At 28.4% G+C, this 18,835-nt stretch overlaps 1 protein-coding gene across 1 annotated transcript in view; it reads left to right on the forward strand.

Annotated features, from left to right (window-relative positions):
• The window catches only part of LOC107454996 (nephrin), an 89,292-nt gene extending 70,815 nt beyond the window's left edge, over positions 1-18,477 (forward strand). Inside the window, exons 9-16 of the mRNA XM_016072376.3 lie at positions 2,316-2,615; positions 6,350-6,481; positions 7,156-7,186; positions 11,140-11,213; positions 13,587-13,702; positions 15,154-15,416; positions 17,151-17,244; positions 18,310-18,477. Of these exons, the coding sequence (XP_015927862.1) occupies positions 2,316-2,615; positions 6,350-6,481; positions 7,156-7,186; positions 11,140-11,213; positions 13,587-13,702; positions 15,154-15,189 (689 nt within the window). The 3' untranslated portion in view covers positions 15,190-15,416; positions 17,151-17,244; positions 18,310-18,477. The remainder of the gene's footprint in view (positions 1-2,315; positions 2,616-6,349; positions 6,482-7,155; positions 7,187-11,139; positions 11,214-13,586; positions 13,703-15,153; positions 15,417-17,150; positions 17,245-18,309) is intronic.
• The last annotated feature ends 358 nt before the right edge of the window (positions 18,478-18,835 follow it).

Consider the following 18,835-nt stretch of genomic DNA (forward strand, 5'->3'; position numbering starts at 1 on the left):
GATTGATTTTAATACCTAAGCTTGAAGAGAGCCACCAAATATTATTATTCTCGTAGTGTTTACAATATAACGCGTTCTTTCAATTTAAATTTCAGTGAAACCAACAACATATAAATTTGGAAGACTCCTGAAGCATATTACGCCCTCGATGCAACCCAAAAAATAACTTGCGGTGATATTCAACATAATTATAGCCAGATAAGGAACAACTCTAATAAAAGGCAAATCTTATATGTTAATGTTGTGATGCTATTTTTTTTCAATTTGGTTTAGGCTCACAGCCAGATAGAATTTATAAATTACAGGATACTCTTATGAAAGGTAAAATTACGCATACATTTAAACATAAATCTCATTAACAAAGCTCCCTAGAATATAAAGCCTGTTCACATGCAACCTTGCAAGCATAACCAAAGCGGAAGGATACATCGGACGTTTTCTAAATTTCTTCCGGTTTTAGGAAGCTTGTTATTGTTTACATTCAGCCAACCATCCATACACATCCATACAACCATTCAACTATCCAGACCAGCTACTACTCTAGGCCAGCGGTACCCAAATTTTTTCGGTTATAAAACACTGGACCAGGGGTTCCCAACCTTTTTGTATCTAAGAGCAAATACCAGAATAGCGGTCGAATGGCGGGCACCATTTATTTTTTAAGATAAATTTATAGTTGATAGACATAGGTAATAATGCAAACTACATACAATGCACAAAAAATTTAATTTTAAAAATTAATTTAACTTAGGAATATAATTAGTATTTATATTCTTGTGTAGAATAAATGATTACTAAATTGCTTTTTCAAACCATACGAAGTATAAAAATTATTTATAAAATATATAAAATACAGTCAATGTGACTTTTGGCATTGCTTCATTGGCCAGCTCTTCATAATTGGGAGAATACGGTGAAATTCCTGCTCGCAAGCAATCGTCAAGGTGTTCATCTGCAAGTCGGGATCTATACTTTGATTTTATGATATTTATTGTCGAAGGCAGTGATTCACACAAGTATGTGGAACCAAAAAACTACTTTATTTTATATGCTGCTCTTTTTAAGAATGAAATTCATTTCTGACAACTATATTCCAGAATTTCTCATCTGATATAATAGTTTTGAGGATAATGTCATTCTGAAGATCCTAAATTTCTATCTCCATTTCTCGTCTTACTTGGAGAAATTCTGAAATGTGTGTTGCTACTATGGTTGGTAAAAAGATTTACAAAATATGTGATCAAATATCTCGATGATATTAAACTGTTGAAAGCGCTTTTCAAATTGATCATGCATGGAAAATGCACTAGAGACTTCATTTTCAAATGCGATATCCACAAAACTAGCTTAGCTCTGAACGAGTTTACAGCCCCTATCATTCTTGCTATATGTTTGTCCATTCCCTCCAAGCTTTAATTATTTAATTTTTCCGTTATGTCCGTTATGAAAGACAAATCTGTTAGCCAAAGAGGATCTCTTAGATCTAAAAAGATTTGATTTTTGGCTGCAAGATAATTTTTATTTCTTCAATTAAATCTAGAAATCTATCAAGTAATTTACCTTTACTGAGCTAGCGTACTTATGCATGTATTTGCATAGCATTTAATGGGGAAATGGAAAACTGAAATATTTTATCGTAGGGCAGAAGCAACGGGCGCACCTAGACCGATCGACGGGCTCCATGGTGCCCACGGGCATAGGGTTGGGAACCCCTGCCCTAGACGATTGATCGATTTTCTATTGGTGGAACTCCAAATTTATAAACATAATTCATTAGCAGTTATGAATGCACTAACCAAAGAAAGGCTGTTAACTATTAGAAAGACCATTTAAAAAAATATTTAATGTGAGGAATTTATCGTTACTTTATTCATAGAAAAACGTTCTAGTAAAACTATCCTACTGTATGGTAATGGTATTTCTGGTACCGAAAACCATAATTCAAATCAAGAACCAAAATCAAAATATAAAATATACGGTATTTAAACAATTTAATTCATGATTTCTCCGTTCATATTTCAACTGCTTAGGGTAAATTCTAGTTTTCGAAATTATATTTTTTATAACCACACACGTAGAAAAAATTACAAGACTTGAGAGTAAATGTTATTAATGGTTTGTATGCTATGCTCTTAGGTATAATAAAATTTTTGAATTTGATTATACCCTGTTCACTTCAATGGAAGGTGAACGCTCTGTCCCCTGAGCCATCGCGACTCATTGAGTATATGTCTTAAATACTATAAAGCTTGCTATTTTAAAACATTTTAATATTTTTCGTTTAATTTTATACAATAAATGAATTTTCTCATTAGGTCCACCAGAGTCCCTACAGAACTGTACTATAACAAACCAGTCCTTTAACTCATTATCTTTATCGTGTGAAGTGGGGGATGACGGAGGAATGAAGCAGACCTTTCATCTAGAAATCTACAGTATGAAGAGAGAGCAATTACTTGCTAACGTCACATCAAATGATTATCCCAGCTTCATAGTGAGAGGTCTTCCCCCGGGAACAACATTCATTATTGTGGTGTATTCATCTAACTCAAAAGGCCGCAGCTCATCAGTGGCTCTGACAGCGTCTACGCTATTCTCTGCAGAGAAACAAACAGGTAAATATACATTTATTTAAATTTTAAATCTTTTATAAATCTGGAACGAAAAATATTATATTCTAAAAGTTTTTCAAAAAGTAATAAAATCTGTTTTTTTTAATATATTTTTTATTTTTTAATTTTTTTTTTTTTATAAATTTTACAAATGATAACGGCGATCAAAATTTTACAATTCACAGCGTAATCATTGTCTTACATCTAGCTGATTCAATGTTACTTTTTAAAACTTATCGTAACGACGCAATTCTTTGGAGAAGAAATAAATGCACATTTATTTGAATTGTCTAGAGTAGAATAATTAAATCTTTATAGCTTTTCATAAGAAATGTAATTTGTATTTTTTATTTTATAAAGCTTTTACAATTAATAGCGTCAATATTATTTGTTATAAGTTATCACGTCGAAACAGTTTTCTGCAAGAGAAAGAAACAGATAAATACAAATGTTTCTTTCGAAGCGTAATAAGTACAGATAATAGTAATAATAATAATAATAATAATAGCAATAATAATAATTACAAATCTCTGAATCGGTTGCATTTCGAAATGCTCCTTTTATCATGTGTGAATAATTCCGGATCAAATTCCGGTATAAATTACCGGCATTCTAGGTACTTTATCCGTAAAATTCGTTATAGAGTGAAATTCATTTTCACCTTAAAATAACCATAATCCAACCATAATTTTTAAATTCAGTAATATTAGAGTGATTTTACGGTAATTATTACTGTAAAATTCAAGGTATATCAGATTTTTTGTTTCGAAAAATGTATTTTGGCAATAAAAATGGATTTTACGGCAAAAATTACCGACGCCCAGAGCGCCGGTATTTTTTTACCATAATATGATCTGGTATTTTTTACATTGTAGTATCTAAAATTGAAGCACCTGAAAACAAGATAAAATGGTTTTTATTCTGCCTTAATTTCACTAAACAGCATTTTTATCTAAACGAAAAATATTAGTTTTATATTTTATCTTTTACGATTCCCACATTTTTTTTAAATTTCGATAATATCAATAAAAAAATGATTGGTAGAGTTGGTAGAGAAGAGTTTGATACAAATGTTTGTTTTATGAATATGTAGAGCCTGTTGTGAGAAATTATAAATTGTAATCACTTTATTTAGTATAGCGCATATATAAACTAAATAGGACGACATCAGTTTTGAAAATCTATTTTTCTGAAAACTGGTTTAAAATGTATCATAAAATGGATCAAAATGAAAAAATCCCTCGGATAATTTAAAAAAGTTTTCTTTTGAAAAAATAAAAATTGCCTCATAGTTAAGAATACTAACTATTCCCTTGAGTTATTTAAAAAGTTTTTCTTTAGAAAAAATGAAAATGCGTCAAAATGAAAAATACTAACTAATCCCTTGAATTATTTAATTTTTTTTTCTGTTTTGAAAATAATCTATGTGATGCCTTATCATATTAAAGTTGTAGTTTTAGAGGAGTGCTGTTAAGGAAAGAGCACCATAAAATCCTAATATTAAAATGTAACTTAATTAATAGCAGGGAAAGAATCCAGAAAAGCATAGTACGTTACATCTTAACTTCTTGCATTACATCTAACATCAAATTGCGTTACATCAATGAGAACGGATCAGTTTTGGCAACAAATGTACTTTTACATTTGTTGTGAAGTATATAACTTAGTATACAGATCTCTTAGGAATATCTATTAAGTTTTAATATCATTTCATTTTATTATACCATAATGAGTCATGAATTAATTACATTTTATAATACTTCATTTCTAAGAAATTGCTTTTAGATGATTACTGATTAGAAATAAAATTTTTTTTAGAGATTCCTTATTTTCGGCAAATGATACTTAATTTTTGATACATCAATATTTTTCGAATCACATTTAGACAACATTAACATTCATCAAGTAACTTTATAAATGCTAAAATGAAATATATATGGCACGTATGATCTAGATTGGTTTGTTAAAACTGTATATAAAATCGATCTTTCATCCTTTATCTCAAATCTGTTAAATTTTTCATGTGATTTGTATTTTTTTTAATCTATTTTAAAGCTCTATTTTTCCCTATTTCGCAACCTATTACACATACGTGTCTTTTTTTAAAAATAAATTTTCATCATTAAGCTAAAGAAATTTCAGCAAATAGAATGTTTTCAAGATTTATATTTTTTTAAACTAAATTCTTTCCTTGCTTCATTTCCTATTTGAAATAAGCAATTTTTTTTTAAGTTTATATACCATTAAAGGATTTAAGCAAAAGGAATGTCGGCAAATATGCCGTTTTCCAGATCAGTTAGTAGGTATAACATGACTATTTTTTCACTTCATAATTTTTTTTAACACTCTTCTATCTTTAAGAAAATGAGCATTTCTAAATTGACAGTTTTTCCCCCAAAAATAAATAAAAATACGACAGTGTAGTTTTTAACGAGTGTAAACAAAAACAGCCACTACAGCAAGGGAGATTTAGAAGTATATGTTAGCCACATTTGCATATGCAAAGTAGAGCGAAGCTCAGATGTAAGCCGCAAAAAGGATAAGAAAATCGAGAATGTGGTAGAAAAAATACAAACAGAGCATAAGAAAATTTATTTTCCGAGATCACGTATTTTGTAGGTTGCTGCAAGAAAAAAAAATCCGGGTTATTCTACGATCCCTAGAGTAAATAGGTGTTTAACACATAGTTCGTGGAATGTTAAAAAAATATGATGTTGATTAAAATGAAAGTTTAGATTGATTTATTTTTTTAAATTTTATAACGGTAAATCTTAAACTTATTTTTAGCAGTTGAAAATGTTTGTCCCATACTTTATGCCGGCAGTGGTGCTCAGCGGAATCCATGTTTGTTCTGTGGAAAGGTCACGTGAGTTCCGAGACTGAGGACTTTTTTTAAACCATTTATAATTTTCAAAAAAAAAGAAATTAATTAAACTGATATTAAATTAACTGTAAAATTTTTATTTAATAGTTCCTTTACTAATATGAAGTTATTTAATAAAAATATTTGTGAAATTAGAATGGTCAAAACAATGTATTTTCGAACAACAATATAATAAATGAATAATGAAAAGGATATGCATTTATGAAACCTTATTTCGCATAGCATGAAAATAAAATAAATTTGGCATTACCTGATTGAAAACTTCATTCGATTTAAAAATATATAAATAGAAAAAGAAAATAACAGTCGACATGTTTCAAGCGCTTAAAAATAGGCACCCATTTTCAAGACTAGCCAGACGTGAATCAAAAGAAACAAAGGTGGTTTGAAATAAAAAAAAAAGTAAAATTGCCTACGAAAAATGCAAAAAAAAAGAGGTGAAACAAAACTGGAAAAACCAACACAGAAAAATGATGAAAATAGAAAAAGAGATACCACAGAAGCCGAGAGGCGCAGGGTAAAATGTGTTTCTTCGCGCTATGGAGAGGCGGTGAGGAACTAATGTCGTTTTAAAACAGTTTCTTACATTAAAACTGTTTTCGTTAATATTATTTATTTAGTATTACATGTTATTTTTATATACTTACTTATCTTTTTTAAATATAAATTTTTTTTTGTGGTTAAAGGAACTTATATCTCTCCCATTGAATAATCCGAAATTAATACTTTTTTTCAAAATATAATTGTAATTCTAAAAAATTCAAAATCAAAATAATAGAAAGAAATTATTTTCATGCGTATGATATACATTGTTAAAAATTCCGATTAATTCATTGTTATAATTTTCTTACAGAAGACGAAAATAAAAGCATCATAAGTGCAGTTCTTTTGGTGTCGTTGGCTGCTTTAGGAACCTTAGCACTTCTCGCCATAGCTGCTGTAGTAGCCGTGTTTAGAAATAAAACCAGGAATGTTTCGAGAGAAGGTATGAGTACATACATTTCAGTATTAAAATTATAGCAAAACGCAGGTTTTTTTTAAAATTATATTATAAATTTATAATAATTTTAAAATATCATTGGAGATAATAAATTCTAAAGATTTAATGCATTTCTTATTAATTATTAGACATAATAATTTTTGACAAATATTATTTAATATACTGAAAAAAAAACGTATCTTTCAAGAAAACAGATAATTTCTTCCCTAGATCGTAGAGTAATGTATTGAAAATGATTTAAATAATTTTAGGAATCATTTCGATGAAATTATCTCTACAATATTATTTATAATTTATGTCATAATTTTTAGATTAATTTGAACCTCCCATCTCAAATCGTGGACAAAAATGATTTTTTACAAGAACTTTTCACCGTTATATAAAATTACTCAATTATCTCATTTACTTTTTACCCACAATTCTCAATATTTTTCACTTTTTTTGTAAACATAATGCAAAAGAAAGAACTTTTTATTTCAAGAAAAATTATTTTTCTTATCATGATATTACGGATGTTAACACCATCTTCCTTGAAATCTATTAGCGTTTTGTATGGTCCTCCCTTAGTTAGCATTGTGTAATGTTTTTACATTTATCAAAACTTGATTTTATTTGTTTGGAAGTTTAGATGAAGAAAATACATGCTTTTCTTATTTTAGTGCAAAGTACTGGGCAGGAAATGATTGAGAAGTGAGTCAAATATTTTTTTATCCATAACTTACTGGTATTGTTAAATATTCCATTAATATTAGTATTCCGAAATCAGCACTATGAATCAGCACTAAGTAAATAACATAAACAATATTTTTTAAAAATGTAATAAAAATGAAAAAAAAAATCAGTGGCTTATATCTTTTAAAATATATTATAAAATTGCCCTCAGAAGCACATAGTTTTTAATTATTTTTGAATACACGTTCGTTTATATTTATCATCAAGTTGGATTTTTTGAATACTAAATGAAGCACATTAAATTTCTTAATTAATATTTAAAAATGTGTGCTAGAAACTAAACATGCATTATAAATGATTTTTTATGTCCTATTATATTATTTTCTATCATTAAAATACGTATTAACATAGAGATAAACATAAAAGAATACAATGCATGACTAAAATTTGGGAAATATAATGATATTCTTCTTTCGTTTAATGGAAAATTGTCTAAAATTTTGTTTCGTTATTCCGATTTTCGGCAAAATTGATATCTTTTAATTAAATTTAATGTACCTCGCATAGTTTTATAAGCTATTATTTAGCCTTACATAAGCTGAAATTTCAAGTTTTTAACAAATTAAATATGGCAATGGTATATCTCACAGCAACAAAAAGAGAAAATGTAATTATTTAAATTTCTTTATTCACTTCATTCGAAGTATAAAGAAGATAAATCTAGGAGTTTAAATTAAAAATAAAATACAAAAATAATGGCAATTTTCCAATTCCTCGGAGAAAAAAAAATCAGATGGCAATTACATATATTTTTCTTCAGCCTTTGAAAGAATATCGATAAGGCTTCATCTTTTCTGCGTCATTAATCTTGAAAAAAGTATTTCCCCGAACCAATTTAATTGACTGGCTTACATTATTACTTTTTCATAAACTTCGTGATTTGCAATCTCTTTTAAAATAAGCTTCAAATAGATTTTACGTATTGTTTGGCAGTTTTAACTTTCATAAAGGATGGCAAAAAATATTTTTAATAAATATTAAATTTAAAATTATTGAAAAATGTTTTGAGTACCAAGTTTTGTTTTAGATTTAATTGGCAACTATTGGTCATTTAAAAACTAATAGTCACCATAAAAATAGCAAACAAATAACCAGTGATCAACAAATCATTAACTTAAAAAAATAACAGGCTACTAGAAGTGAAAAAATACCCTTATCGAGCAACTAGCAATATGAATATAGATAAAAATAATTATCAATGTCGACTTTATTAGCAATACAAAAATAATTAATAACCAACTTAAATTGTAGGTATAAAATAACTAGTAGACTGTATTAATGGCAGTACGAAATAACCGATAATGGATTCATGGGAAAAATATACTTGAGGGTGCCCCTTGGCGAAATTAGTGACTTATGTTTGGCGCCATACTTGTTTGCCCGGAACGCCGTGGTAACCCACAAACAGAACATTTATATCTATTACTAATTAAGCCTTCATTCATACACCAGTCAATCACTGTTTTTTTTTTCATTGTTATTAAAATCGTACAGAAGCTTAAGATTTATCTTATTGAAAGCATTCATTTTTAGTACCAGAAGCAAAAATAACCTTACCAGCCGGTATCGAAAGTAGAACTAACGGATCTCTGAAATTACATTTAAAAATTCATTTAAAAACAACGCTAAATTCTAAACTAATCAGAATCACGATTAAAATCTAAACCAATCAGAATCACGATTGGTTTTCAACATCGCCCAGCTTGGCGATCAATCGCGATCACAACTTGGCGGGGGCACCCTCAAGTATAGTCTACCCGGATTTAATTAGTGATAAAAAATATTACCAGTGACCAACTAGAGGTAAAAAATAACTAATGATCAGCATATATAGTGGTAAAAAATAATCACGGACAATACAGCTAAAATTACAAAATAACTAGTACCCGATAGTGATAAATAAAAACTAAAAGTTTCAGCTACTAAATATTACATTTAAATACACTAATATTACATTTAAAACAAGTAATATAAAAAAGAAAATTAAAGTCAATTCCTACTTAGATTATCAAATAAATTTTTAATTTTAGTTACATTGTATTAAGTAATTACAGTTTTTCCTCATTAATTTAATATTAATTAAATTATAAATTTAATTAATGGAATAATATTTGGAAAAAAACAGTATTAAACATAACATTCACGTAATTTATCTGACACAGCGAATTTAAAATAATTAAATATTTAAATGTGCACAATAAACTAATTTGTTGTTCAAATAGAGCTATAAGTTAGAAATTATCACTGTTATTTTTAAAATATGTAAAAAACTGAATAGCTTATTGTTAAATTTAAAACAATGACTAAAACGCTTAATCAAGCAAAAAATTCAATTTCGTTTCTAGCTCATCGCTATTTAATTGATGAATTTATAGTTGAAAAAAGCTGTATTAACATCAAGTGTCATCCACCACAAGTTCACAAAAATTTGAATTTGAGTGGATGTGAATTAAAGGTATCTTATTAACGATTGAAAATCTGAACAAGATATAGGGAGAGTGTTAACTAGTAGTAGAAAGTGAATAAACAATTTTAAAAGTAATATTAGTTATAATATAACACGCAAAATGCCAAAAGTTACAATACTTTTTCATAGTGAATTTAATTATGATATATTATTTTATAATTTCTAATTCATCATTAGCAAAATATTAAGACAACAAAGGATTGCGGTCTTATTATGAATCTGCAATAATGTCTATTTTTATAAAGCTTGCGAAATGGTCATATTTCTCTTTTATCAATATCTGAACAGTGTTTGTTGCTCTATAGATGAGTGATATAAAATAGTTAATTTAGTTTTTAATGTTTGACGCATAGTCATTACACTGATATGACGCCTTTTCCTGTAGTTTTGGAATATATATATATATATATATGTTCTATTATATAAACACAAAGACGAACAATAAAATAAAATATTAAAACTTTTAATGGGAAAATGTAAAGGTCTTCATCAGGACACATCCTTTATAATAAATGCGATATTTCTGAATAAAAAATAATTATCCTAAGATGAAAACTACTCTTTATAATGCTTCTATATCGGTAAAAATGCATTTGAAAATGAGTGTGAAATAAAAGAAAGTAGAAAACAAACTTACCGGCGTGTGGCAAAAGTTAAAAATGTCTTAGAGATAGATATACTACTTTAAAAGTTAACAAAATTTCGCGAAGAAGAGAAGAATAAAAAACAGTGCTTATAGCTTAAATCGTACAAAATAATTTTAAAAATACATTAGGTAAAAAAATATGAAACAAATATATGTATATTCTGATGATCAATGATACCAACAGCTAGCAGTTATTCACCAAATTGCTCATTACTATTCTCTGTTGGGTATTCGGTTGAATGATGTTTAACTGAATTTCTAATGTTTGACACTTATTATGTGATGAAGATTGTTTTGAATGAACATGGATTTCCCCGAGATAAATTCTTTCGAAAGCAGACACTACTGCGTAAGCAAATGCTACAGTTTTAGTTTCACTTTTCCTATTATCAATACCAACAGCTAGTTATCCTCCATATTGTTCATTGATATTCTATGTTGAATATTGAATGGCCCAGTTAAATCCATCGCTTGGGAAAATCCTGATATAATAAAAAGAGTTTTGCTACTTTCTGTTGAAATTGACGTCATTTAAATTGTATTAGCAAATTAGCTCCGTTAGTTTTACGTACTAACCATTTTTAAATTCTAATTTGTTTTTGTTATTATTTACATAAAATATTTTTGATTTTGTTTGAAATATTCATACAAGTTAATTTTATCCTATTGTAAAATTAGCGTATTAGCAACTTTGTTCTGCTGCTAAGCAGGAGGTCAGAAATTACAATAATTTTTTTTTTCATTTATCGTATGTATGCGTCTCTGAGTCATTAATGTGAAGTAATTCTGACTTTTCAGGAATCCAAAGCCACCCAAACCTGCTTTTGAAGACGGTAATCCTTATGTATATCATACCAGAGAAGTAACAACAGGTAAACAAATGATAAAGAAGCAAGCAATATTAGGGAATCGATAAAAAGGTTACCTTAAATAAGTCTGGCATTTTTTTAAAAATTTATTCCTGTAAAAGAGGTAAAGCAAGACAAAAACTAAAATAATAATCTTTGTAGCAAATTTATCTGCAAGGCATATTACTTTTTTTCCGCTATGCCCATAGTCCCTGGTTTTAGTTCAAAAATTTTCCGAAAGGTGACGGTTCAAGTCACCTTTAATGTTTTTTTTCCTGTTATTTATATATATATAGAAATATATATAAAAACTTTTATATATATATATATATAGTATTTAGAANTATATAAAATTTTAATGAGGTTTTTTTTTCATTATAGAAATATGAAGATAATTACCCGAAGCAGTTACAAATAATGTATGCCTAATTTATTGTTCTTATAAATACAAAATCTTTTGATACAAATAAAAAGTGACTGAATCTGCAGAGGAAGCTAACATTCATTATAAAACCAGAAGCAAACTACTTTTTCCTATAAATTTGAAAACTCTTCGCAGTGTAATTCAATATACATAAAATCTGAACTTACTTTGCTTGTTTATATTTTGTAAAAGAAAACCTTTAAAGACACCCTAATGAATAATTCCATTTAACAGGCATGATGCCAATTTTTTTTCTGAAACTTTAAATACATTATACTGTGCAACAGTGAAACAATCCGTTTCTCTTCCATTACCATGATTAATAAGATAAAGAAAGACGTCTGAATACGCCTATTCAATGTTGGTTGTTAAAATATATATATCGTACATTTTTTCGGAAACCATCATTATATAATGTTTCAGTTATTTTCCCGTTTTGGTTTGTTTCATCCCTTTACTTGTCCCTTTGATATTTTTCTTGCATTAAAATTCTCTTAGACTTTTCTTCCTTTTTTCTCCTTTCATTGCTAAAGAATTTGAATTCTATCATTTGAATTCAATTATTTTAATTGCAATCTAAAAAGTAAAAAAAGTATTATGGTAGAGTTTCATCTAAAAACAGGAAATTTAAAACTTCCAATGAATGTATTTTTTCCCTTTCGTTCAATGATATTGATTAGATCTATTTGCATTTAAAATTTAACTTTTTTTATTATAATGATGTAATGCATGCTTCATTTGAATAACAGACTCGAGGGTAGCATTAGAATTATTAAAACTACCTTCGCATTAAGCAATTTTAAAGTTTTTTTGAATAATTATTAAAGAGGACGAAAAGTTGAAACATTATCAGAATTTAGCAAATCACAACTTAGTAAGACAAAAATGAAAGCTTCACAACCAGTTTATTAGAGGAGAAAATTAGAAAACAATGATTTAAAACACATGTTAGTTACAGTAGATAATTAAACCGGTTTTTATACTTCTTACTTTGCTTTCTGTACAAACTATTTGATTGATTAAATAATACCCTTGGTAATTCCTCTCTTAAATAATTTGTGAACTCTAATGTATAAATTTTGACAATGAATTAAAACATAAACAAAAATTGTTCGTAAAAATGTTTAGTTCTACGTTTTATTTGAGAAAAGTAATTTAGCAGTTAATACCGGTACTTATTTGCAACTATAGCATATGTTATTAGCATCTACATCACACATCATTTAGCACTTGTAAAACATTATGTAAAAACCAAGAAAAAGTATTACGAGTCTCGGAAAATAACTGTAATTATTAACTATGAGATAACTTCAATATGATTTTTTATATCATTTACAAGATTTAGATCTGGCAAAAATGGATCTAATTGGTATTGTCATCTGAATATGCAAATACGCTACAAGTTGGCATTGTCAATTCGGTCTTGCAGGAATATTAATAAAGTATATTTTAAATGTATTCCAACTATAACTTCTGAAGAATTTCTTTAAATTTTAAACTAATATTTACAGAGCATTTTTTATTAAGTTACAGTGAGTAATATCTCCCTGGATTTTGGTATGCGAATCCAACATGTAATATGACATTGTTATTTAAAGAAAAGATATTTTAATCTCAAATAAATCATAACGTTATATGATAACCTGAACTCAAAATTGATATCTAGAATCTTGAAAATATTAATAAGTCCTGTAAACTGATTTGAATTCAAATTTGCTTCAACAAACATAAGCTTATAGTTAAATATATATTTGCCTTAATGCATATTTAGGTTATAACTATGCATTGAAAAGCTCTTGTCGATTCTATTTTAACATGTATGCATGCATTTTAAATTTTTTTATTCTATTTGAATAGTGATTCTGATTATAAGAGAACAGCATGCATGTTATTTCAAAATGCTGCTTGTTGTTTAAAAGAATTGCCATTGGTTGCAACTTTATAATAATTATAAGTATTTTTTTTATTCATAGAATACGTCCATTTAACTCCAAAATCTGCATCCGAATGTCTCTATGAAAGTCTAATGGATGGAAAACCTTCATCTTTCGAAACTGTTTTGTGCAAAGCTCATGTTTTAAATGAAGAGGTATTAAATTTAATTACATTTCACGAGACTTTCGAAAGACTTCTGTCTGAGATGATAACATTCCAGATTTAGTATTAAAATTACATCTTATACATTGTTTTAAGCTGAATGCTTTGTCAATATTAAGAAAATTGAATTCTTTAAAGTAAATACTAACTAAATAAGCCAAAACTATGTGAAGAAATTTTACACGTCGAAATTAACGTACTGTATAATAGTGTAAAAAATAATAATAAATAAGCATAATTTTGGTAATCTGCACCAAAATATACGGTACTTAAACTATTCATTAGGTAAGTTTTCTGTTCATGTGGTAATGGTTCACCGGAAATTCTGTTTTTCTAAATTACAGTTCCTATTACCACGCATTTAATAAAAAAATACAAAACTGAAATTTAAATTTAACCGAATAAATGTTTTTTGTGTTATGATCTAAGATAATGATAAAATTAAAAAAAACCTGCAATATTAACAAAACTTTATCCTTTGTCATAAAACCATAATATATAATTAATCAAACCAAAATTATTACAAAAGCTCTTCGGTAAATATTACCGAGGTTTTTGGTTTCTCCATACAACCAGAAACACTGGTAAATTTTGCTATATTCTGGTAGATTTAAACATAGATTTTTTCTCAGTGATAAAGCATTTTTAAAAAAAAAAATATTTTTCTTATGCTATGATGATTGTTTCGCCATTGCAAGAGATTAAGCAAACTAAACGTTATGTATAGTAGCGTATTTTGAGATATCTGAACAGAAAAAAATCGGTGAAAGATATTAAACTTAAAATATTGTTACAATGTTAGAAGTTTCTTTGAAAAATTATTTAAATAACATTTTATTTAGTTGTTCTTTTACCATATACTAACAAAATAGTCAAATAACCATAAATAAGAAGGTATTCAACTGTTAACTGTGAGAATAACCGTTTATTAATTGCTTCCTCTTAATACGATTAAACAACTGGAATTGTATCGCACCAACTAGATCCACCTAAATAAGCTGCGTAGTTCCTTGCAGATTGGTGCATATAAGCGAGAGGGCTAATTTTTCAATCTTACGACACGAAAATTAAATATTTTCTTAAAAAATCGTTAAGCAATTTTTTTCTGCCTTTTGTATCCCAATGTCCGTTAATAAAATATACTAATTTTCTATGTCTGATCTCTCAAGCAAACTTCATTGAATATAAATTAAAATATTGAGAAACATATTAAAGATAATCGATATCTGTAAATATTTTATTATTAGACTTATAAATATTTTAGTAAACTCTTAATCGTAAGAAAATGAAAGCAAATGTAAACAATAAAAACAGAAATTCGAATAAGAAAAAAACTCCTTAAAACTCACTTAGTAAAGTTAAATCGACCTAATCATTAAAATGACATGGTAAAAATGAATTAAGATTTAAACGAAATGAATTATTTTTTATATATTTTCATAGGGTATAGAAGTTGTAATACCAGTGATAGAGCGGTGACGATATCGATTATCACTCGAAGAAAGCCGGAGAACTTCGGAGCATCATTTTATCATCATTTGAAATCCAAAATATGCAACATTTTTCTCTACTTAAGCCGTACAGAAAACCCCAAAGAATGGAATGTTATGTCAAAACATCTGAAAATGAAGGATGACAGAGGTGAATTAAAAAGGCCCAGATTGAGATAAGCAACAAAGCAGTAACACCACATTTAAATGTTTTTCGTAAGTATTTATTAATATAATAACAAGCATGCACATATTTTTAACGTTACTCATACTTTCGTTCATAAAAATAAGTTTATAAGTTTTAATATAATTTTATCATCATAATAAATCTTATAATCGCTTACGGGAAAATTTAACTATGGAGTAAACCGTTTCATGTTACTCTATGTTTTGGGGGAAGACGTGTAGTGTTCAATTAGTTAGTCAGCCATTAATTTAATATTTAAACGACGCATAACGCATAATACAATTTACGAATGCGATTGGATGGTAGACTGTTTTGATCGGGCCCCAAACAATTTCTGGCGTTACTTACATGACCTCACTTTCATCATTTTTAAACACAACCGAACACCATCTATCTGTGTAAAATGCTATTATAGGTTTACTTCTGAAGGATGACTTTACCATACACTACACAATGCATGGATACACAGATCCATCTAGTAAACGTCTGACGAAGCCACATTGAACATCGAATGACTCAAGTGCTATAAAACGCCACGTGTTAATATTCCACATAGCCGGCCGGCCTGTATAGGGGCAGGGAACCGGCCTTGCTTCAGAAAGGTTCTGGGTTCGAATCGCGGGTAAGGCATGGATGTTCTTTCATTCTCTGTACTATCTGTCCTTACTGTGGGAGCAGCCTTGGCCCACCTAATAAGGTGCCCCTGAAAGAGTGGCCAACAAGTCTGCCCTTCAGATGGCTGTATGACATAGGTCATTCCCCAGGCGGGCATGTTGTTGCTGCCTCAGTAGAGGATTGCTCATTACGCGATGCAGTTGGTGTCGTTGGTATTAAACTGAAAATGTAAGGATGTTGCTGGATACTGTTAAACGTTGTTAATGCTAGGACAATAAAAGGGCTAATTTAGGTTTTATATTCCATAAATTGCTATTATTCATACAAAATTAATAAAACAACTTCAAAAAATCCATTGAAACTGAAAAAGCCATTTAACGAATCCTAATTACGTTTCTTACGCATTTTGAATGTTTTAATCGCTATCATTTGATTAAGTCATATTGTTATTGTTGTACGAATTTTTTTTCTTAAAATTATTACACTCTCAAGAAAATTAATTCAGCTTAGAAGGGTTTTATTGACAGCTTTAATGTACGGTGCAAGTTTGAACTATGATAATGTTTTGAATTTCAGTTCAAGTTTGACCATAGTATTGTGCGATTATGTTTAAAAAATGCAAAAAATAGCACCAGATTAAATTTAGCAACACATTTGAATGAAATTATTTTTTAAATATCCTCTAAAATTTCTAACTATGGACGATAATATTTAGAATACGTAAATTTCGTTTATCTGAAATTACCGAAATCTTATATTAACGAACTCTCTTACCGAGCTTCAATTTAAAAATTCAATTAATAACGCATGTGTATAAAATTTGAATGTATTAAGTTTTTTTTTCTTCTTTTATAGCTCACGAATTTTGTTTGATAAGAGTGAACGTATCAGTTCTACTATACACTGATTAACTATTTCACATTAACTAATTAAACTCTAAATGCTATCAACTGTCAACTAAATTAAGAACATGAAATAAAGCTGCAAACGTTATTAACAGGTTGCGCAATTCTAATTTTCGAAAGTCAATGTTTGCAATACTTGTACGGCTGGTGAAACTGTCTTGTTATTACTCTACTCTATCATTTTAACTTATTTTATTTAAAACATTTTTCGCAAAATCCTTATCATTGCAAATTTTTTTACAGGAATTCTTTTTTGAAAAATCTTAATCAAGAAACAGACAAAAATAAAAGCGAAAGTTAGTTGAAATCAACAACTGGTCATGTTTCAACAGTGGTTGTAAGTTTAAAAATAATTTTATTTTTTTATGAATTTCTTTCGATCACATGTATAATCTGAATATAAAAGTTTCTTTTTAAACTTTTTTTGGAAACTATAGAATTTTAGTTAGGTTTGGTATTTAAAAATCACATAACTGAGTACAAGATTTAAAAACGTGAATCTTTAGTGATCTATAACTCATAATATGCTAGGCAGAATGTAATAGTTAAAAGCGTGTTTTAGCAATCTCCAAAAATAGTACTAAAATTCGCCAAGCAGCATTAGAATGGTGGTCATATTGTGCCAGTCTTATAAATAATAAAGGCGCTTATTATTCGAAAATAAAAGAAATTAATAAAAGAAAATTGTTATAGTATATTGGTTCATTTGATAAATATGTAATCCTTTACTGCATACGCTTCGTATCATGCACCAAAGTTTCTTCTATCGCTAATATTGGATTACCTGCTCATTGAATTGTATACTATTTTTTTTATCCCATTTATCCCATGTATACTATTTTTTTACTACATCATATTTAATAAATAAGACGAGCATTATGATGATATATCATTTTTTGCATGCCTGGACTTCTTTGCTTCATTAAGGCTTTATTGTTCAGTTTTTTGGAGCATTTTTTAAACTCTCGGAATTGTTTGTTAAAATTTTAGAAATTTTGTTTTGAAAACTTTAGAAGTAGTATCTTATTCTTATAACTTTCACACATTTTAACTGAGTTGTTGTTGCTCATTTGCAAAGACAAGCAGGGCTAAATCAGGCACATAACTTTATGCATCCTAAAAAATCCAAAACCAGCAATGGGTGGCTATTACCTGCATGCTACTGCTCGCACCAAGTATGCAAAAATATTATATGATGAAACCTGCTCAGGAGAACACATGGGGCAAATTTCAAAGCACTTAGTACCCTCAGTAAATGCTTAAGATTTCAGATGCCCACAGCTGAATTAAACTATTTAATGTGTTACAATTTGCCAATATGTCTTTCTATACTTTAGTGTTTTTCCTGAAAGAAAAGTCTTCATTCCCCGTTTTAATTTTTATGTTCTATGTTTTATTTTAGGCATGGTTTCATGAAAAGAACTCTTCTGCTTTGTTGAGGATAAACAAAAATTCGAAGGAGTGATTTCGGCGCGAAGAAGAGAGAAATTTGAAATTCTGAGAGCAAGAAATGTTATTTTAAATAGTTTGTTTTTGAAATTTTTAAATAAAATTCATGTTTTTATCAGTTTTTTATTTATTTATTATTTTGCCTCCAACTTAAAAACCAACTTCTGGGGGATTTAGGGTACATCATTAGAATTAAAACTGCATATTCACCCATGCCCAGAAATGTCATCAACCACCGTTAAGGGTGCGTCCCTATTATGAACTGCTTCTTCTTGAGCTTCTGAAACAGGTCATAATAGAGAAGCATTCCTAGACGCGTACGATGACATTTCCGGGCATGAGTTTCTATGCAATTTTTATCCTGATAATGTTCTTTAAATCTCCCAGAAGTTTGTCTCCACATTTACGCGACCCCTAATTACATATAATGTTTATAAAGTTGTACATTTGGCAGAAAATGAACTAAAAATATCATTTAA

Source organism: Parasteatoda tepidariorum, chromosome 1 (assembly GCF_043381705.1).
Source record: "Parasteatoda tepidariorum isolate YZ-2023 chromosome 1, CAS_Ptep_4.0, whole genome shotgun sequence".
NCBI classification, from domain to species: domain Eukaryota; kingdom Metazoa; phylum Arthropoda; class Arachnida; order Araneae; family Theridiidae; genus Parasteatoda; species Parasteatoda tepidariorum.